The 22,857-nt window shown below is 47.1% G+C and overlaps 1 protein-coding gene across 1 annotated transcript in view; it reads left to right on the top strand.

Annotated features, from left to right (window-relative positions):
- LOC144145076 (4-pyridoxate dehydrogenase-like) overlaps positions 1-8,693 on the top strand; it is a 77,496-nt gene extending 68,803 nt beyond the window's left edge. Inside the window, exons 10-11 of the mRNA XM_077676567.1 lie at positions 5,999-6,218; positions 8,536-8,693. Coding sequence (XP_077532693.1) covers positions 5,999-6,218; positions 8,536-8,671 — 356 coding nt within the window. The 3' untranslated portion in view covers positions 8,672-8,693. The remainder of the gene's footprint in view (positions 1-5,998; positions 6,219-8,535) is intronic.
- The last annotated feature ends 14,164 nt before the right edge of the window (positions 8,694-22,857 follow it).

The raw sequence follows: 22,857 nt of genomic DNA, 5'->3' as shown, positions 1-22,857 counted from the left end.
CCTAGCTGCTCCAACAGCAGGAACGGCAGCGCCCAACAGCCAGACAAAAACGTCAGCAGTCGGCGCACCAGCGCCACGATGACGGCGACGAGACGCGCTCTCGAGCCTTGAAGGAGGGTAACGACGGTCCTGCTCAAGGTGGCCCGTGGACCAGGCGTCTCACGGGGTAGTTTCCACGTAACCGCGCCCTGTTCCACCGCTTGGCTTCCAGCCGTTGTCGTACCAGCTAGATGATGATTATGATGATGATGATGATGATGATGTTCTCGAAGATTTTGCTACGTACCCACAAGAGGGGATTGGCCAGGGCTTAATCTGTTTTTAAATACGTGGGGTCTTCAAAATACTAAATTATTTCCGGAAAGAGGCTGTAAAAGGAAACTTAGTTATGAATAAAACCAGAATTACCCATTAATTAGCACCCTTCAGCCGAAAGAAAAAAAATTGAATGCAATTATATATATCCCTTTTTGCAAACCACAAATTTGATGCGCCAATAATATAAGTGGAATCGAACAAGTCAACACCAAAACGCTCAATTGGTCCCTTGAAAAGCAGTTGTCTAGCTGTTGAGAAACGGCGGCAGTCGACAAAAAATGTTTGATTGTTTCAGGGACCTGGCATCGCACACATAGTTCCGTAGGTGAAAGTCCTGATCTGAACAGATAGAAATTAAGCAAGACATCCTGCAGCGCAGCACGGTGATGGTCACCTCGCATTGCCGAGAACCACAAAAATCAACATTCCACCCGAACTTTAAATGTTGGTACTCTTCAAATTATAAAAGTGAGTCTGAACGAGTAGCTTCTAAATGCCCAATATCGTCTTAATCTTGAAGATGAAAATAGAGCCAGATGAAGAATTCCGAATTGAGTGGGAGCTGTGACAGCGAGATTACCTGCTCGATCACTCTCGCACAAAGCCCGCCTTCATTGTCGTCGTCGCTGTACTTCCCGCAGGCTCAATTGCGCGGTGAATCGCTCACGTGGCGATTCATCACAATAGCAAGACGTTACACGGGCCCTATTTATCCAATTCTAGCTAGAAAAGTTTGGAACTGTCCGTTATCAGTAATAGAGACAGCACCAGGAGGAAGGCGATTGCGTTCCCTACTAGTCCTGGGCGAGAAAGAGTGGAAGAAATGCTGGGTGTTGCAAATGTCAATTCCAACTTTGTGGTTGTGGTCGATACGATGAGATCGATAATGTGACGTAGCGATAAACTGGTCATGCAGAAGATGGTGATGATACAGTTGGTGAAAAAGAGTTTGTCGGGAAATTTGACGGAATGCCGACAGGGATGGGAGGGCAAGGTTAGAGTTTATGGCAGCAATACTGGCGGTTCGATTGTGGCTGTTCGACAGAATGAACCTGAGTTCTTTTGAACAGGTTCTTGGGCATTTATAAGTTTATCCTGACTTGGGTCCCATACCGAGCATACGTCTTCCAGTTTGGAACGAATTTGTGTTTTGTAGAGCAGTAGTTTAAGTATAAAAATTACGACGTAACTAACCTAACATGGGGTTTGCGTTCCTAATTACACATTCGGTGTGAAGGTTCCAGGTTAAGTCAGTGTTAATGTGGATGCCAAGATATTTATAAGACGTAACTGATTATAATTGGACACTGTTAAGATAAAAGGGTGGTGGTACAGTCTTGGTGCGGGAAATATGATCACTTTACATTTCTTAAAGTTCAGTTCCATTAACCAGGCTTTGTACCAGTTAGCAACAGCATTAAGGTCAGAATGTAATATGGTTGTGCCATTATCACTACATGTTTCACGAGAAACAACACAGTCAACTGCAAAAAGAAGAACATTCGAGTTTTTAGAAGAGTAGCCAAGTCGTTGAAATAAATAAGGAACAATAGCGGCCCAAGAACCGACCCCTGTGGGACACCTGAGGTAACCTGGCTAAAACCTGAACACTGATAAGCAACAATAAACTGATAACGATTAAGAAATAATTCTATCCATTTTAACAAGGTATTGTCCAAATTTGAGTATTTTGGTTTATGAAGAATCAATCTAAGCGAAACCTTGTCAAACGCTTTTGAAAAATTAAAGAAGATGCAATCGGCATGAGGTGACCGATCTAAGATTTCGGGCAATTTGTGAGTAAGACATGTTAGTTAGGTTTCAAAGGAGTATGACTTACGGAACCCTTGCTGAGCTGCGAAAATAAATGAGTGAGATTAAAGAAAGTTAACCAAGTTACTGTAGGTGATGTGTTCTAATATTTTGCAACAGAGACTGATGAGAGAAATAGGGCGATAATTGAAAGGAGAGTTTTTGCTGCCTGATTTAAAGAAAAGGATCACTTTCCCCATTTTCCATTGTTTAGGAAGCGTACCCGTGTCCGAAGATTGTTGTAATATTTTTGTTAATATAACTGAACAATACGTACTAGTGTTTTTTCAAAACATTTGCTGTCAATACCACCAAAGCCGGGAGATGACGAGTATTTCAACCCGTCGATAAGCTTAGCGACACCAGATACATCTATTCGTACTGGAGGCATAAATGCACAATCTAATGCTTGTGTTGGGGACATTTCATTTGAATAATCAGGGAAAAAATTGCAGATAAATGTTTAATTGAGAAGTGCCGCACAGAGATTGTTGGGGACGGGTTTGTCAGAAGCATCATGCAAGGCAAATGTGTCATGAGGGGGAGGGTTAATGGTCTGCCAAAAATTTTTTAAGCGTCGACAGAAGGACGTTAGATAAAACAAATTCTTTCGCCGTTTTGATAGCTGCAAGATATGCTTCAGATGGAGTCTTGTACGCATTCCAACGCAAGATGGAAGGTGAACGTATAGCTGCACGATAGAGACGTTTCTTCTTGTTCGATAACCGTTTTATATGAATGTTATACTGCGGTGCGTGACAATGCATGGTAATGACTCGCTTTGGAATATACGTTTCGATTAGTTCATGCACTTTGTTTTCGAATATGTATGCCCAGTTGGATTGTAGTGAGTTATATTCGAAGTTACTCAAGAAGACGTCTGTAAATGTATCGAGATTAGTATTTATTGCGTTAAATGTCGCTCTGTTGTAGTCGAATACGGTTTTGCACTTTTTGGGCCTTCGGGCACGGTATTTTTTTATATGAAAGTTAAGCAGTAGCTAGATGGTCACTAATTCCAGGAAAGCAAGTTACATCAGAGAGGATATCAGGGGTAGTTGTTAAAACTAGGTCGAGTGTGTTTGATGCGGTAGGTGATAGCCTGGTTGGCACGGAAACAACGTGGGTGAGTGCAAATGTGGAACACATGTCCAAGAATCCGTGGGATTCGGTTTAAAGGAGCGAATGTGGGAGGGACAGTGTTCTACGTTTTATTCGGGTAGTTGAAATCGGCTAAAAGTATGACGGGTGATGTCGGGAATCGGGTAGTAATCTCATTAAGGACGCCATGCAGTTCATTTACAAAATAGGTGGAAGGGGACGGGGATCTATAGCACACGCCAAAAATTAATTGGCGATGACGAACTCTTACTGAGGCCCAGATGATGTTGAAATGGCTGCTGGACGAAGTAATTTTGTTAGAAACCGCAAAAGTGCGCCACCACCTCGAGACGTAGCGCGGTAGTATCGAAATATGTTAAAGTGTTAAGACTCTTAAAAGCTTTTAGAGTTGTGTACATCCGGAGACAACCAGGTTTCAGTGAGAACGATAATATGCGCAGGACAAGTATCTATTGCTGACGATGATGATGAATAAATCTTTATTTGCCAAGCTGGTGCAGATGTTAGGGCACCCGCCCGGTTGGGGGCTTCCCTATTCCGGGATACCCTGAGCTCGGCTGGCGGTCAAAGAATCATTTTTGTTGACGACACTGCGTGCATTGGTGAATATGACAGTTGTGCGAGCGGCCGGCCACTGCCCCTCTCGCATTCCTAGGCGACACCGTTTGGGGTGACGGTGCCGTTATCATGCGCCTCAGGGTGTTCACTGGCCTTAATTTCTTCGATGAGATCAATGATTTCGTTGTACGCGTAGCGTTTCTTATTTGTCATGAGCTTGTTGTAGCTGCTTACAAAGAAAGGGGAACCGGGTTGGCTTTTGCGAATTCGGTGAGTTTTTCACGGGCAATACGAGTAGCCGGAGAGAAGTCTTCGGATATTGTTAAATTATTTGATTTTAACAGCTTACGTGCGGGAAATACCTGCTCCTCGGTTTTAAAGTTAAAAAAATTTTTGCAACAGCGGGGCGGCATTTGTTTGTGATAGCGTGCCTATGCGATGCGCGCGTTCAATTGAGCTTGCAGGAAATAAGTCAATCGTTTCGCTTAACACCTCAGTTAATTTAGCTTCCGTTTGTGTCAAAGTTTCCTTAGCATCAGGGAAGCCATAAAAATCAGGTTATTTCTGCATGAACGATCTTCAAGCTCATCGATACGTGACTGCAAGACATTGTGCTGTACAGCTAGTGATTTAAAAGTCGACTGTAGCTATGTAATTTGCGCGCCAAGGTCGTCTATTTTCTTTTGATTCCTTTTCTAGGGCGTCAAGCCTGCTTTGAATATCCGATACCTTTGCTTCAATGCTTTTTTGTCCTGATTTGATGCATTTTATGTCGGCTGCTAGATGGGTTTGATGGTTTGATCTCTGAATTGAACGCGTGTGAACGCCTTTTAGCAACCGAAAGAGAGCCCCCATTTGCTCGCTTGGGTTTTCCGGTAAAGATTCTACATCAATAAGGGCATCTGCTCCAGTGGTAGGCCCAGGGTTAGGTTCAATATGGCCGCCAAATAGTAACAGCAAAGCCATAGAAAAAACTCAGACAAGGTTTCTGTTAACACTCTGGGCATGGGAACAGCAATAAGCAACGATCATAGCTTTTTTTCGCATACAGCGGCAAGTAAGGTTATACCTGCATGGTGATAGTTTGAAGATTAGGAGCGGTGCCGAAGGTGCTGCTCCCATGCCCACTGAAGGGAATGCTGGCGGGGTGGCTGCTTATATCTTCCTTGGCAGATGATGCAGTTGTCCATTTCGCTGTTCGGCAGTAGTCGAGTTGAGGCGTCGACAACCAGTCGGGGACGACCACGCAGCAGGTCTTCGCAGTTGACATTTCTTCTGGTAGTTAGAACGGAATGGCCGTTACCGGCGGGGGGTTGGGGGGGGGGGGTGAAGAAGCTTGCGCAGTTACTAAACGCAACCGATGGCCATGGCACGAGGAACGTGTGAACCACCTGCATAGTGATTGTTTTACGATTAAGAGCGGTGCCGAAGGGGCTGCTCCCATGCCCATTTTCGTTGGTTGGCTGTTGATATTTCCGATGAGCTGTAACGGTGCAGTCGTCGGGCGCTACCGCCAATTTTTGACTTGCGGAAAGCCGTATATGGCGCCATGTTTTTTTGTTGGAAGAATAGAGGATGAAAGGCGCGTTCAACACGTACGAACCATTTTTCTTTGGTTCGGTGCGTAGCTAAACGCAACTGCTGAAGGAGGAAATGAACCAAAAACCACAAGAAAAAAAAATTAGATGTAAAAGGCCTCTACAACAATTCCGATAAATTCTTTCACTCTTTCCTTCGAGTCTGGAAGCACTGCGAAGGCTGTTGCTATCGCCAGCACGGAGCGGCACTGGGTGATTTGCTCATCCCAGCAGCCTTTCGTTTCGGCTTTGATTTTGTGGCTTCCTTCATAAAGTGGCTATCGAATGCATTCATAGCTGCAACTGAAGGAAAGCGGGCCAATACACGCAACACCGCTGTAAAGGCGTAATTCCAGCGGTTGAAGAACGTGAAGACTGAGAAAGAGAGAAAAATCTTTCGAGGAAGCTTTTAAGTTATCTCATGGGCACACAGCAGTTATTTTCGGCTGAGGTACTTTGAGACCCCGTAATCCACGTACTGCATGTGCTTGTTTACTACGGTTTGCAAGCGTTTACGACTTGAAAAAAAAAAAGTTGAAAGAAGTGTTGCAGGGCCTCTTTACAACGGCAGTTCGCGAACGCGCGCGTAACTGGGCTATTATCTTTTTCAGGGTCCCAAATCGCTATACAAACTATAAGAACTGAAGCAATGAAGCGAGGAAACGTCACACTTTTCGACATCCCCGTTCCCGGGTGCGAATCGGCGGGTCCCTTGTGGAGCGACGCCTACCTGCGCTGCTTCATTCTCTACAACACGCTGAGTGGCTGGCACCCCTGCTGCACCGCGCCGATGGGAACTCACGCCGAAGCAGTGCTCGACGCCAGGCTCAGGTGGTTCTCCTGAACTTGTGTTCAATTGATCTCGTTCATTTTTACACGTGGCATTAATTCTAGTCGTCAAATAAGCTAAGTATCGTTCGTCTGGTCTTTTATTATATCAGTACGGTTTAAAGGCAGAAGGTTTCGGTTTTGCGTGAAATGGCTAATTGTTCAAAACGGCAAGACGGCCTAATTGGTTGAAAGGCATTATTGAAAAGAGCGCACGCAACGAGGAGGGAGAAAAAATGCGTGATGACGCAAGTGTTCGAATTAGTGCAAAACGAAGCTTTAAAATTCCCTGAAAAAAGAACTGTCTATTGTGGTTTGTGAGACCATTGATGAGGGTTCGAATGTATGCCGTTATTAGGTAATTTAAATGGGCTGCGCATGTTCAGGAGCCAAGAAAAGAAGGGCGGCCGTGAATGCCTTTTGTACGACTGAGCATACCGAAGCTCGCTAAAGCCAAACTCGAGTCGTATAACAGAAAAAATTGGTGCGCCTTGACGTGAGTAAAAAAATACGCTTGGGGTGGAAACTATGTGTACTTTTCTTTATTATGTTAGTTCTAATGTTCTGTGAAAGTTTAAAGTCAAGCACGATATATTTTGTTTCTAACAAACCTATATTTTTTCAGCGCTTGCAGTGTCACTTCTTTTTTTTCCACAGCGAGGTTCAAAATCATTTTCCTAATCATCTTCATCTACACCCTACTCCAGTTCACTGCAGGGCATAACATTCCCTCGACGGGGTTCTAGAATGGCACTGTCCATGTAGTTCGAAATATTTCACGTTACGTAGCCAGCGCTGTCTGTGCAGTGTGCCAGCCGCTGTGCCGCAGCCGCCATCCAGAATTTTCCAGTTGTTTTAAAGGGAAGCTTTCGCGTTCTCACTGATGACTTCTGTAACGCAAAAACGCCGAATTGAAAAAAAAAAAACGCTCCCGTCGCCGGAATCGAACCTAGGTTTCTCGCGTTATGCCGCCGGCGCCTATACGATTGCTCCGTTTCGATTTTTTTCGTTATTACATGGGAGAATACGCTCAAGCGTGGCAGTACGAGGAATGCATAGTCAAGCAAACGAAAGAATACACTGAAGTTACGAGAAGCACATATACATCAAAATTCAGGCAAACACACACGAGCGTTCAAAAGAGGGAACCAGTCAGGTGGTTGGTCAAGCGAACTATACACACTACGTACAAATGCCACAGTTTCTCGGAAACATGACTTAGTTGATCTTGGTGGCTCAGCGTGCCTATCACATAAGCGGCATCACCACAGAATGTACAAACCAATCAACACAAACATGTCATAAGGCGGCTCACCAGGATAGTCGAATGGCAAAAATCGGATAGAGAAAGGCGTAATATCCATGTTTTTTCTGAGCGTTCACTACATGGTCGAAGCGGTTTGGAAAACTTAAACGGCAACCAAAGAATCCGTCACGAGAAAGCTTCCGGTCAACCATCGCGGTCGTTTGACGGAGCGGTGCATGAGTTTTTTGAAATATAAATGACGTCGCAGTAGCTGCCAACTGCATGCGACTTCGCTAACCCGTCATCATTTTATTGTTCACAACAACCACCGTTTCTTCCCATTTAAGCATATGTTCCTCCAAGGACCACGTGCGTATCCACCTACATACACAGAGTGCTGGGTGAGAAGTTTGATTATACCCAGTGGCTAGAGCGCCGTCCGACGGCATTCGAATTCTTAGGGTTATCTCCGCCACACGTCAAGCTGTCTGCCGTTGTGGTGTCGAGGTTCCGCCTTGGATTCGGGATAGCAAGGGCGGTAGTTCAACTCCGGCCTTTGCTTCCTGTATTTTTTGTTCTTTATTTTACATTTTATTTTTGCGCCCTAGTTTAGTTCTTCGTGTTCTAAAATGCTGCTTTCTCTTGGGCAGCTTGTTTTAAGTTGGGATAATTTACGTTAGAGAAGGCGAAGTAGGGCCAGGCGCGGCATTTTTTTTTTGAGAAACACCGGTGCACGTCGCTTTTGTGGATTGCTTATATTTCGTTGGACCGCACCTTAGACTAGCCTTAATTACACTACCCAATTACACAGATAAAGGCGTTAAAGCACTGTGTTCCGTTCCAAACACGCCCTTTCGATGACCTGCTCGCCTACCTTGTGCTTGGGAATAGGTGTACGTGTGGCTTGTTAGCTCGATGCTTGCGCCTTTTAAACGTGAGCTCGATGAGCTCCTCATTTTGTTCGATCGTGTGCTACTTCGCTTTCTTTCTGGATTGTTCCGAGAGAAGAAAAAATTCCACCTTTTAGGTAACAAGGCGCTGTGTTAATGTTAGGTCATCGGGCTTTTTTCGCAGAGTCCTTGGCGGCGTACAAAGACTGAGGGTCGTGGACGCTTCATCCATGCCTTACCTTCCCAGTGGAAACCTTAATATTCCACTGATGATGATGGGACACCGAGCGGCAGCTATGATCATCGAAGACAACGCCTAATAAAACATGCTTTGTGCTGGTTTCTCGACGTATTTCAGCTGTAACTATTTGCTAATTTTTGACGAGAGGACATGTGCCATAATGCGAATTAGTGCAGGAGCTGATTCGAGACTACACGAGTAAAAGTCTATTAGAGTTTCACCACGCTGTAAATGATGGTTGCTTGTAACGTGGTATGCAATTTGGCGCTCTATTCTCACAATTTTTTTCTGTTTGCACAGCGTCCAACGGCGGCCGGAACCCACGGTGGGCACCTACGAGTATAAAATAACGGTTATCGTCGCAACAATTGATCTTGCCACGTCCATCGACATTCTGCTCTGATTACAATTTTATGTTGCCATTTTTCTTCGTACTCCCATGGCCACGAGAGCCTCAGCAGTTCGTTTATGAAAACCATATATCACCATAAAAATACGTTATACATCATTTATTGCTTTCTTGTCGGTCCAGCCTATATTGCGCCCTGTATGAACATAAAAACGAACGAAAGCAAATGTTCTACCAAGTAAAGGAAATGCTCGCGCATTCATAGTATTCGAATATAGTTGAAAACCTACATCAGCCATTTCAAACGTGAACTTATTAAGCAATTTAAGGTGAAGTGGACAAGAATGTTTCAAGACATCACCAGAAGGAAAGTCGCACAAGAAGTAACCGAGATTGTATTGAATAATCAAGAAAGTATACACTGCTAGGAAAGCTTTAAAAAAATAGTATGAGGATTTATCGATATAGAAGGTTTTCCGGGTTTGAAATAATTGGTTCTTTAAGAAGTGTGCTATTAAAGAACCGAGTAACAGCTGACCAACCGCTTACCTAGTGTTGTAGCAAAGTTGCTTACCAACTCAATAGTTAGCAGTGAACCGACAGAAGGTATTATCGCGAACCGAGAGGACAGCCTGAATTTACAAAAAGCATTCCTCTATAATAAACCGAAGCCATCAGCCAGGTAATAAAAAATCTGTGGAGTCTAACAAAATATAACAAACAAACCTAATATGACAACCAAGCACGTTTTCTTGAGCGGACACTGCTGAAGAAGTATAGCCAAGGAGAGACGAAACCAGTCATCACCACTACCACCACCACCACGATCATCATCATCATCATCTTGTCTACACCCCCTACATAGCAAAAGCCTTTCCTCTAAACCTCCAATTATCCCGGTCCTGCGCTAACTGCGACCAATTTATCCTGCAAACTTTTTTATCTTATCTGGCCTTCTAACTTTCGGCGGCCCCCTGCTTCGCGTGCCTCCTGTAGGGATTCATTCTGTTACCCTTAATGACCAACGGTCATCTTGCCTTCGCATTACATGTCCTGCCCACAAACGTTTCTTCTTAATTTCTGCTAATGTGCCCTTAACACCCGTTTGTTCCCTGACCCATTGGCTCTCTTCTTCTCCCTTAACGTTACACCTATCATCTTCCATTCCATTGCTCGCTGAGTGGTCCTCAATTTAAGTTCAAAACTTTTAGTGAGCCTCCACGTTTCTGCCCCGTAGTTGAGTACCGGTAAGATGCAGCTGTTATACACTTTCCTCTTCAGGGATAGTGGTAGGCTGCCGTTCATTATCTCACAATGCCTGTCAAACGCACTCTACCCCATTATTATCATTTTAATTATCTCTGTCTCAGGTTTGGGATCCGGGGTCACCACTGTACCTAAGTAGATTTATTCGCTTTCCATTTCTACTGCCTCGACACCTGTCTGAAACCGCTGGGCTCTCACGAGGGTATTGAGCATTAATTTAGTTTTCTGGAAAATATTTTTTTGGCGCACGATTCTACTCTGCTCGCCTAGTGTGGTATTCATAATTTCCAATTCGTCCTCCGAGTTACATAACAAGGCAACGTCATCAGCAAATCTGAAATTACTCAGGTAATATTCATTAATCCTTACGGGCACCTGTTTTCAAAGCAATGTTGTGAATACCTCCTGTAAACATGCTGTGAACAACACGGGCGAGATTGTGTATCCTTTTCTTACGCCCTTCCATGTAGGTAAGTCGAGTCCACTTATAACGATGCCGTTTATAACAATATATCGGATATAACGATGAACAGCTATGACACCGTCCGCTTGTGTATGCTTTCCATGGGAATATAAACCGCTTATTACAATGCTCCAGTGCCGCGATATCGGATATAACGATTCAATCCGGTTACAGCAAGCACCGAAAATGCGAGCTGCCGCAGGCTCTTCGCACCAACCACGCCGACACCATGCGGCGCTATACGCCTCGCATCCCGTCCACCCCTCAGAAAACGAGTCAACTGCGCCGCTTACGAGAAAGCGAAAGGAGGAGGGGAACAGTTCTCCTTGCAAACACCCCTCCCGATACCGCGGCTTTGGTCCCGTCCCCGTGCCTGCTGCTTTGAATTTGACTGGGTGCCTCTTCAACTACCTCCGTTTTTCCGCGTATCAGACGTCAGGGCCGGTGTTTTGAAAACGTCTTAGTGCCTCACTGAAGAGGCGATCGTTGCGCGGATACGTGCTGCGTGCAGCGGTGGCAGTGACAACTCTGACGACGCGGTTGCACAGCCTACTCGGGTAGCATCTTCGCAGGAGGCCCAACGCATGATAGTCTATCAGGGAATTCGGTTCCACTAAGGACCCTTCGCTCAGCTAGGTGAAGCACCTATAGATGTTACTAAAAAAGATTTGCGCCAGCTTCATGTGCAGCAAACAAAGCTGACCGAGTATAGCTTCTTTTACACAAATAGGTAGAAGTACAACCTTGCTTGCCTGAAAATAAAATGTTTTGTTCTCTGCTCTGTCTTTTAATTTAGCAACCCGCATATAACAATAATCGGTTATAACGATGGAATTTTCTTGGCACATGGATATTGTTATAAGTAGACTAGACTGTATTCTACTGCTCTTCTTTAAGAGGACTATTGTAGCTGTGAACCCATTGCAGATATCCTCTAGTGTTCTAACGTAATACTCGTCTACACCCTGATTCCATAATGCCTGCTTGAGTGCTGATGCTACGACCGAGTAAAATGCTTTCTCATAATCTATGAAGGTGATATATAGGGGTTGAGTATACTGCGCGCCTTTCTCTAGCATCTGATTGGTCATGAGAATATGGTCCGTTGTTGAATAGTCGTTACGAAACCCTGATTATTCATTAGGTTGACTGAAATCTAATGTGGCAGAGAATCTGTTAGCGATGACCTTTGTAAGTACCTTGTAGACTACTGAAAGTAATCTGATCGGCCTGCAATTTTTCAATTCCTTCATGTTGCGTTTCTTATGGATTAGGATGACGTTCGCGTTCTTCCAAGATTCCGGTACACTCGCTGTCATCAGGCATTGAGTGTACAGATCTGCCAATTTTTCTAGTACAACTTGCCGGCCATTCTTCAAGAGGTTTAATGTTATCTCGTCCTCAGCACGTGCTTTGCTGTCTTGCATTTCATTCGAAGCCTTCTTTATTTCTTCTGTCTTTACTAGTTGGATGTCTACCACCTCTGAACTACTTCCTCGTTCGGTATTGTCCTGGATGTCGCGGCTACTGTACATGTCTCTATAGAACTCCGCGGCTACTGAAACTATTTTATTCCTATGTTGCATGGCATGGCCTTGCGTGTATTTAGGTGCATATATCCGATTTCGCCTACGTCTAGACGCCTCTTCACTGCTTTCAGGCTGCCTCCGTTCTTTAGAGAATGCTCAGCCTTCTCCATATTATGCTTCCGTTTATCAGCTGTTTTACGCTTGTTGATTACCTCCGAAATCTCTGATAGTTCTGTTCTATCAGCTGGGGCGGAGAGTGTTGTGCCTTGCCGTTTTCCAATTAAAGCTTGAATCTCCTGGGAAAGTTTACAGTATCCTGTCTAGCGATTATACCTCCGACGCATTTTCGCATTCCGTGATAATGCCTGTGATATTGTTGCTCGCTTAGTGTGACGTAAACTCTGCTTCCCTGGTTAAAGCTGAATATCGTCTCTGCAGCGCGATCCTGAATTTTGCAATTTTTCGTCTTAGTGTTAGCTCATCGATCGAATTCCTTCGTACTAGCTTGCTACTGTCCCTCCTCAAATCTAGCCAAATTCGAGACCTTACCTTCCTGTGGTTACTAAACCTGACCCTTCCGACCACTTCCACATCCTGCACGATGCCAGGGTCGTCGCATAATAAAGTCTATTTAATTTTTATGCTTTTCATTCGGGGTCTTCCACGTCCACTTACGGCTCTCCCATTTGCGGAAGGCGCTATTCATAATGCTTAGATTATTCCGTTCTGAGAACTCTACTAATACGTACCCACTGTTATTCCTACAACCCAGACCATAGTTCCAAACTACCTTGTCTCCAGCCTGATTCTTGCCTACTTTAGCATTGAGATCTCCCATAGCTACGGTATACAATGTCGTTAAGTTCCACATGTCTTCATAGAGGCGTTCAATTAGCTGGTCTTTGTGGCTGGATGTAGGCGCGTAGCCCTGTACCACCTTGAATTTGTTTCTCTAATTATGCCAAATTACAAGACCCACTACCCTTTCGTTAATGCCATAGTATTCCTGTATGTTGCAAGCAATGCTTTTATTAACTAGCAATCCAGCTCCCAATTCTCTTCTGCCAAGTACACCCCGGTAATTTAGGACGTGTTCATTTTTCAGCACCTCAAAGGCTTCACATGACCTCCTAACCTCACTAAGCCCTATTACGTACCATATAATTCCCTGTAGTTCCTTGAACACCATCTCTGGACTCACCTGCGTAGATAAAGGTCTCGCGCTAAGCGTTGCCAGATCCATATTCCAATGGCGGCCTGTCCGGTTCCAGGGATTCTTAGCGCCGTCTGCTGCGTCACTGGTCTGACTGCGGCCGTGGTCATTTCCTTCGCAGCCTCTGGGGACAGACGGCCGAGGGTTGATCGGAGTATTCATAGGAGGTTGTGGCCATTGCCATACCAGGGTTGCCAATCTGGCAATGGTCGCCGGGATAAAGCCGCACCCCAAGCCTCCTTCTACAATTCCATCAACACGCGGATTTTTTTATCCGGTGGGAATTGCGTGGCACCGGGATTCGAGCCATGACCCTTCCTTTCGCATTTGTCCTTCCGTACGCTAGGCGTACACTCTATTTCTTCCCCACTGCTGCACCTACCAAAAGAGGACATAGGGCCGAATAATGGGTTTTGGTGGTTTTACACTTGAGACGTGCGGTCAAGATAGCTCGTTAAATAATTGACTTTTTCTTAAGTGAGAGGAGCAGACCAGGAGACAGCATCTCTTACAAAGATACTTGGAGTTTGTCTGGCGCTTGGGATTCTTCGTTTGAAAGAATTAGATTGAGACAAACTTAAAAAATTCCGCCACTTAGGATTGACGGATAATACTCACGAAAAGTGAGTTTTAGTGCCCTTGAATAAATTGGTTCAGGAAATTCATCCGCAGAAAAATGCAAAAAAATTATTTCACAGAAAAATGCAAATAAAACAAAATTAATGCGAATGTTCATCAAGGCTATACCATGTGTTGGCACAAAGGAGACAGCTCATTCGTTACTTAAATTTATTTTGACTCTGATCCTGTACTAAAATCACGGATAGAATGTGCTAAAAGGTGCGGGGTTTAGAGTACCCCCTGGCGCACCATAATAGAAATGTTTAATGTATCTGCATGGCGTTGCAGTGGCGTGAAGAAAGCACAAGCCTCAAGTCCTTGATGAACCCTACTAACATTTGCCTATCCTTTCGCTCTGAAACATCCCTATGTTACATAACATCATGATCATGCGACTCGTGGTACCTACGTACAATGAAGCTGATTACAGTTGGATGGCTTCTTAAAAGTGTCTTAGAAGAACAGCCGACTGAGCGAGCTGCCATGGGTTCACTGAAAAATGCAGTTATTGGCTTCACAATCGCAGTAAAGTAAGTATTGGACAAGTGGATGTTTTTGGCTGAATTACACTTCGTTACTATATGCCTCGCACGTGTTGACCACGTATGCGTCATAAGAATCAGCAATTTTCACACCAGGGTCTACCTAAAGTTTGCAGGACGACGCTGCGGCTCACGGGTGTCAGAGCTGTTCGAAAGGCAGCACGTGATTGTCGGTCGGGGGTACTAACTACTGGCGCTGTGTTGCGCGATTTTCTTGTTGCGGGAGAGCCTTGTTTCTCGCGCTATGATGAGAGTCTGGAAAAATATTCAATGGAATATTGAATCCAATTCGTTATTTCGCGACAAGCAAGTGCAGTTAAACTGTGTAGCCACTTCTAAGTATTTTTTTACTAAAGTTGGTCTCGTCTTCTTCCAGAAGCTCCACTCGATTAGCTCAGTTCTCCGAGTATCTTACGGAACGAAACAGGTTGGGAGGACATTGTTTCTGGAAGGCTTTCAGGTCCCGTGAACATAGTTTTGGTAGAAAAGGGGACTGTTGAATTTGCGCACGAATTTTTTTTCCGACATTTGTTTGGAACTTTCTTCCCTTGTAATAAATCTTATTTTTTATTGTGGCTGATAACCCAGCAAAACATTTGACGTAAACGAGATTTATTACAAGCTTTCAAATCAATGACAATTCGATTACGAGCTTCGAACATGCTTGACATCGTAGACTACTTAAAAAGGCCTAGGTACGCTAGAGAACACTGCATCTCGATTTTGCGTTTTTTAAACAATATCTGCTTGCCAACATTCGTGCCTGATTTGAGGAAAATAATTATTTGCTACGCTAATATCTGCGTCCACTAATTTTGATGTAAACAGAAATATGCCGTGTATTGGATCATTTGGAAAGCCAACGTTGTCGAACTGCACCAGATAACAACGTCGTTACCAGGATTTATCATAGTGAATTTTTCTTAAAGGGGTACTGACACAAAACTTTGAAGGCGAGATAACTTCAGAGATAGATTGGTGTGAACGCACATATATGATCTGCAAAATATCAGCAGCAATTACCACCTAGAACACATTTAAATTAAATTTTAAAGTCCGCGACACGCAAACGTGCAGCTAGAGGAGGACATCGCGCAATCGACATTCAGTGGATGTGGAGTAAGTAAACAACATCTAAACACGACACAAGTTTTTGTTAGCCGCTTACGCACTGCCGGCGTTTCTCGCCGGCTCGCACCTCCGGTCGGAGGTAGAACTTTTGCTCTCGAGCAACTATCTATCCGATCGTTGTCGGTTGAGGTGCCGGGATTTCGTTTGCTTATCGGGGACGTGGCAGTGGCCTAAGTTCTACAGCGATTCCAGGCACTCTATTTTTATTGCTTTCTATTACACTGGACGCAAAAGGCGCTCTGAGCGAGCCACACGGTCGCTGCACAGGCGGCAGCCACGGCAGCGAAGTGACGAAGGCTGGCGCAGATAGCTCGAGCGATAGCTTGTTACCGCTGCACGAAATGGGACTCAAGTACCAGAGAAGGCAGAACATACGAGAAAGGCGGAAATAATGCGATGGCGAAATGCATTAAAAATCGTCATCTGCACCGCTTACCAGAGCGGCAATCGAAAATCAGCCACAGTGTTAAGCCTAACACACCCGTGGGCGAACCCGTAGGCATACCGGCGGGCTGCATGCTCTCTGCGGGCGTCTCCCCATTCACTGCCTCGTAATTTTTGTTCTTCATTTTTATCCTTTTTTGTTGCTGCAATTGCCAGTACCAACATGTTATAAAAGTGTAGTATTATTTGGGACCCTTTGACAACCTTGTTGGGTCTCTGTGTACATTGTATGTATATCTGTTTTGGTTTAAATAAATAACCATGAACCCGTAACTATTACTGGCTGCACAGTATATGCAAACCACCGAGGGATGACTCGCTTTAACTTCAAAATACTAGTTTGCATTTGGCAACGCAGAAAAAGTAAACTATAAAAGCTGCAACAAAACAGCGCGTGCAGCTTACTTACCCCTTCGAACGGAAGCGATGCATGCTTTCTGTGTTTCTTTTTAATTGTATTGGCAGAGAATCTATAGACTTTTGCTGGTGTGTTTTCTGTTACACCTTCTTGGACTGTTGCGGAAGTGGACCAGGAACAATACAGCGGATTGTCCTTGGCTTTGGGTTTTACCACCTTAGATATTGCGAAACGGCTGCCTGTCACTCATTGTATGGAGAGGCTTTTTAGCACTCCCCAATCGCACCAGACGTCTTCCGGCCCGACATAACCTTTCTGTGATCGCACGCTATGGCTCAATGTGCCCACACTAGAGCCTGCAGAGTGCCTTTCTCCAAGCCTTCGGCTGGCGGCCACCACGCGTTGCTAGCCAACTTGTTTGGGAAATAAAGTGATTCTCTCTCTCTCTCTCTCTCTCTCTCTCTCTCTCTCTCTCTCTCTCTCTCTCTCTCTCTCTCTCTCTCTCCCCACCACGAACCTGGTGCTGCAGCTGTAACGCTTACTCACAAGCAAGTACAGTGAGACCACGGACTGCATGCCTGTCAGCCTGCCACGTACAGAATGAAGCAGGCACCGCTCGCGCGCCAAGGTGAACCCAAAAGAGCCGCTCCGCAAGAAAATCGGGCTGCGCTCGAGCGGCAAACTTCAGCTCCGCCTTCCTATCAACCCTCGCCCCCTCCCGTTTTGTGGTGGGGTATAGCTAATTATGCCAACATTTCGCTAAACGCAGAACTGTCAGCGCTGTCCATGTAGCGAGACCAAGGAATCATTTATGGCGCAGATTCCCAGTCCTCTCACCTTGCTTGTCGAGGGGAACGAGCTGTCATGTCTCTAATACTGCATTTCGACACGCTACTAGAAAAACAAAACCTGTATCTATGATGTCTACTTACATTTGTTTACGCCTTCGTTAGAAAAAGGCATCTGAAAGAAAGGTTAGGTTTTCGGCCAACTTAACTTCTAACACATCAGATTGAGTGCCAATGTGCTACCAACTCGCGCGACGTCACTTTAGTTCGCTTTGCACGGTATTTTCGCGCACTCCTCATTGACCAACAGGCAGTTGTCGGACTTTCACGTAATGGGCCTTCTAGTAGTTATTCTTACATTAATTTTATATAGACCAAAGCTAAAGCATGCTCTTCCTTCTGGGATGTTCGTCGAAGCGTCACGTCTGGATGTCACTTCTGCATTTCTTTTGGTACTTGTCTCTGCCTTTTAATAAAGAAATGTTCCATTCATTGCTCCAGAAAGTAATTTGATGTTGCGGATCAAAGTGCACGTATTTTGTCCCCTGTGATGACTAACGCTATACATTTAATTGTCTCTTCTTGTAACCAACATAGGGTTTGATTTTTGGCGTTGGAGTTGAGTATGATGTAACGAAAATTTCTTATTTCAACTTTGGTTGTCCGCAGAGCTAAGTGCCGCAGCTCGAAGTAGCATGGTGTGGTGGCCCACGTCGCAAACTGTCATTTTGATGACAGCATTGTGAACCTTTTAAAATTTCGATCTTTGTCATCTCGTTTAATGACATAAAACGGGCCTCAGGAGACACCGATACCAAAGGGGGATGGGACTCTCGATGGCGCGGGGTGCTGCTGCGAAGGAGAAATATGCTCTTTAAGGTAAGTTCCGCTTGTTATGATTACAGAGACGGACACATGAAGGAAAAAACAGCTTTGACAAGAAGGTGGCGAAATCTGGGCAAGTGGACTGGACCGTGCTCAAGATGATCAACTAACTCAATCCATCGTGCTCAAGAGGAAGCAGCGTTGGTTGACAGCCAAGTGTCACTGCTACTCAACTATGGCTAACAATGAGAAGCAACGGCGAACAAAAGAATGAGCCAAGCTTCACTGGCTTAACAGCACGAACGGTGATGTCAACAGGGAAGCTTCCTGGTGTTCCGTAACCGCAAGGCTTAGCTCCATAAAACTTTCAAAGCTAGAAAATTGACTCCAGTTTGCGCTAATTTCTTTTTTGCCGTGTTGGACTGCTCGCGCCATTATTGGGACCTTCTGTTGATTTAGAGCCACAAGATCCGCGCGAGAACGTTTTGTGTTTTCACGGCAAAAGTCAAGCAGCCATGCATTTATAATAATAGAACAGTGCAAATATCACTTGCGTATTGATGTTTACCTCAAATGCTCAACAACGTCGAGAAGTGTAAAGTTGCCCCCAAATTTAGTAGTTTATAGGATAGGATAGGAGCAACTTTATTAAATGCCGGCAACCAACGGTTTGAAGCGTCGTGACGTTGGCCAATCGTCGACCCGGGGTTATGCCCTACTCTGCAATGCCCCAGTTTGGCCCGTTTGTGGAGGGTCGTGAGGCTTGTGCTTTTTGAGCGCACCCCGGGCCTGCTGGACGGCCCATAGTTGAGTGTCCTTGTCTGTACACTGCACTGCACTTTGAAGTTCGGGCGGGTATGTCCTGGAGGTAGCTTCGGTCGGGAACCTGGCACAGTCCCACATAATGTGCCATTGGTCCGCCGGACCCACTGAGCAAACACTGCACACACCACTTGGATAGAGTCCTGGGTGAAGCACGTGTAGAACTGCCGGGGCGGGGAATGACCCGGTCTGTAGCTGCCTTAGGATGACGGCCTCCTCCCGACTGAGTGCCGGGTGGGGAGGCGGCATTGTCCGTCGAGCTAGGCGATAAGACTTAGTCACTTCGCCATAACTGGCCATTCGGTCCTTGGTTTCGAACCACCACACGGAACGGTCACTCTCGGGGGAGCGGAGGGTAAGCGCTCGCGCCGCCGAATGGGCCGTCTCGTTGTGGTTCGGTGAAGATGCACACTCGCCCGCGTGAGCGGGGAACCATTTGATACGGATGGTGCTGCCTTGGTCTTGGAACTTGAGCTTTGCGATCATCGCAGCCGCCGGCGCGCACACTCGCCCCTTTGCAAAGTTGCGCACGGCGTTCCTTCAGTCGCTGAGCACGGTGCGACACTCGGTTTCGGAGATCGCAAGAGGATGGCAACCTCCTCGGCGTCTGTGGCGTCTGTGCACCGCACGCTCGCTGCCGTCGTCTTGGTGCCGGTAGCCACCGCAACGACCACTGCCGCAAAGCCTTCCCGTTGGTATTCCGATGCGTCTACGTATCGGGCGTGGGGGTCTTGGGCGTGTTGCTCGGTGAGGGCCTTGGCCCGCGCCTGCCGCCGTTCTTGGTTATACTCAGGGTGCATGTTTTTCGGGATGGGGTCCACGCGGATGTGGGCCTGCGCCTCCTCGCTGATCTCGCACGGTTGCCGCCTGGGAGCTCGGGGGTTGTGACCTAGGGATGCCAGGATACTGCGGCCCGTCTTGGTGGTAGAGAGGCGCTCCATTTGCGCGGTGAGCTGCGCCTAGGATATTTCCTCTAGGGTGTTATGGACACCCAGTTGCAGGAGCCGAGCCGTACTTGTGGTCTCCGTTAAGCCCAGCGCCGTCTTATAAGCCCGTCTGATCAGCGTGTTGATCTTGGTCCTGTCGGTGACGTGCCAGTTGAGGTAGGGCGCAACGTATGCGATGTGACTGATCACGAACGACTGGACAAGGCGCACGAGACTGTCTTCACGCATGCCCGCCCGTCGCGTCGAGACTCGGTGTATGAGCCGGATTGCGTCCATTGCCTTGGTGGTAAGCTTGGTAATGGTCTCGTCGTTGCGGCCGCTCTTGTTTAGCAGGAGACCCAGGACCCTGATCTTGGAAACCTCGGGAATGCGTTGCCCTGATGCTGTCACTATCTTCATGTGATCGCACTCCCTAGGGGGAGCGCGTTTCCGCCCCGGTCGTAGCTGTGTGAGGACGAACAGCTCGGATTTGGCGGGCGAGCAAACTAGGCCGGTGCCTTCAAGGTGCTGCTCAATGGTGGTAACTGCCGGTTGCAGCTGTTGCTCGATGCTGGCGTCGGTGCCACCGGCCGCCCACAGGGTAATGTCGTCGGCGTAGATTGTGTGCCGGACGCCGGTCCCCGCCAATGCCCTCGCTACCCCGATCATGACGAGGTTGAAGAGCAATGGCGAGATGACTGAACCCTGCGGTGTACCCATGCTGCCGAGCTTGCGTTCGGGAAGCTTGAGGTCTCCGGCGTGCAGTTCCACCGTGCGGTTGGTCAAGAAGTCCTTGATATAATTGTAGCTCATTACCCCCATGTTAAGTCTTGATGCTTGTGCTAATAGGGCTGAGTGTTTGATTTTATCGAATGCGCTTTGTAAATCAAGCCCCAGAATTACTTTGCAGTCTTGTGTCTTATTGTCGATGATTTCTTGTTTGAGTTGTAACATGGCGTCTTGTGTGCTGAGTCTGTGCCTGAAGCCGATCATCGTGTCTGGATAGAGGCCATCCTTCTCCAAGTATTCCTGCCAACGTGTGGCTACCACGTGGTCCAGCACCTTGCCCACGCAGGACGTGAGCGAGATGGGACGCAGGTTGCCAATATCCGGTGGTTTACCCGGTTTCGGTATCAAAATCGTTCTTGCCGTTTTCCACTGTCCGGGGAGCTTGCCCGAACGCCAGCATTCGTTAAAGTAACGGGTTAGGGACTCGATCGATGCATCATCGAGGTTGCGTAGCATCTTGTTGGTAGCGAGATCAAGGCCGGCTGCCGAGCGGGTATTGAGCTCGTGCAGCGCTACCCGCACCTCTGACGTGGTAATGTCTCGGTCGAGCCACGCGTTGGGCAGCCCCCCGTACGGCAGGTGGGTTTCCTTTGGCGTGTCCGGCAGATACTTGGCTTCCAGGCTCTTGATAACAGCGTCTTTTCCTTGATGTTGTGTGATGTTGTGCATGAGGCGGGCCAGGCGGTCGCGCTGGTGTGACTTGGTCTTAGTTTCGTCTAGGAGGTGCCGAATTAGATTCCAGGTGCAACCGCGGTGCATTTGCCCGTCAGCTCGGCTGCAGATTTCATTCCACTGCTGACGGCACAGGGCCTTGCAGTGGTGTTCAATGGCCCTGTTTAAGTCAGCCACCTTCTTTCTCAATTTGCGGTTCAGCCGTTGCCGCTTCCAACGCGCCTGTATCGAACGCTTGGCCTCGATCAAATGGGCCAGGCGGCTGTCCATGGCAACGACGTCCTCGTCCGTTTCGATGGTCTTGGTGGCCGACTGCACTGCATCGCGGAGCTCTGCCGTCCAGGTTTCGAAGTCTGTGATGTCTTGTGCTGTGGTGGGACGTCCCTTACGGAAACCGTCCCAGTCCGTCCACTTGTGTCAATGGTTTTGCCCCGGAATAGGTTGGGTACCGTGATTTCGAGGATGTAGTGATCGCTGCCCAGGTCGACGCCGGTGTTGTGCCATGTTACTTTTCCCGCGTGGTCGTTCTTGACAAATGTAAGGTCTGGTGTGGTGTCTCGTGCTACGGAGTTGCCGATGCGGGTGGGATGAGCGGGGTCCGTTATCAGGGCACAGTTGTGGTCCAGAGCATCCTGTAACAGGTCCCGTCCCTTGGCCGTGTCCTTCACGTAACCCCATGCTCGATGGGCGGCGTTGAAGTCCCCTCCGATCAGCAACGTGTTGTTTTTGGCTTGTGTGCTGGCTGTGTGTAGTAGAGTCTTAAATTTTTGTGTGTGGTGCTTGGGATTACTGTAGATGTTGGCGATGAACAGGCTGCGTTTCCGTTGTTTGCTTGGAAGGATTTCCGTGAAGGTGTATTCCACCCTGCTGCGACCGTGTTTTAGTTGGTGCTCGACGAACATGAGCCCTTTGCGGACGAACGTGCAGACGCCCCGACCCTCCGCCGGACTAACGTGAGCGCGGTACCCAGGGAGGGTGGGAGTCGCCATCGCCGTTTTTTGCAGCAGGATGATGTCAGGTTTCTTGGTTACTGTGGTAATATGTTGTTGCAGCACTGCTCTCTTGTTGTTGTAACTGCGGCAGTTCCACTGCCAGACCGTAAGGCCTGGCAGCGATCCTATTGTGGCTGGGGGCTGGGACATGGTTGTAGCAGAGTTGGGGCTTGCATCTGTTCTTGGAGGTATGGGTGGTTGGCGAATTGCGCCGCAAAAATGGGGCTGCAGACTATTGGCTTGAGGGTCTGCTTTTGTATGTTGCTGAAGGACGTGGTGATCAACTCCTCCAGTCGCGCCAGTCGTTGGTCGGTGACGGCAGCTGTGCTGGCGTATGTGTTGGTGAGCGTTTCAATTTTCGCTTCCAGCTGAATTTCCAGTTGGGTGAGTTCCGTGTGGTTTTGTGATGACGTGCGTGCTCGTTTCTTGGGGGTTGGATCAGTGGTCTTCTCTTCCTGGGGCGCGTCTTGGGCTGTGTCCATTGATTGTGTGCCTTGGTGTGATGGCGTGTCGATGCTCTGCTCGGGAGTAGCGG

The sequence above is a fragment of the Haemaphysalis longicornis genome, unplaced genomic scaffold, assembly GCF_048455015.1.
Source record: "Haemaphysalis longicornis isolate Haplotype H1 unplaced genomic scaffold, Haemaphysalis longicornis Haplotype H1 scaffold_7, whole genome shotgun sequence".
Taxonomy (NCBI): Eukaryota; Metazoa; Arthropoda; class Arachnida; order Ixodida; family Ixodidae; genus Haemaphysalis; species Haemaphysalis longicornis.
This window is presented reverse-complemented; position numbering and strand designations above follow the sequence as displayed.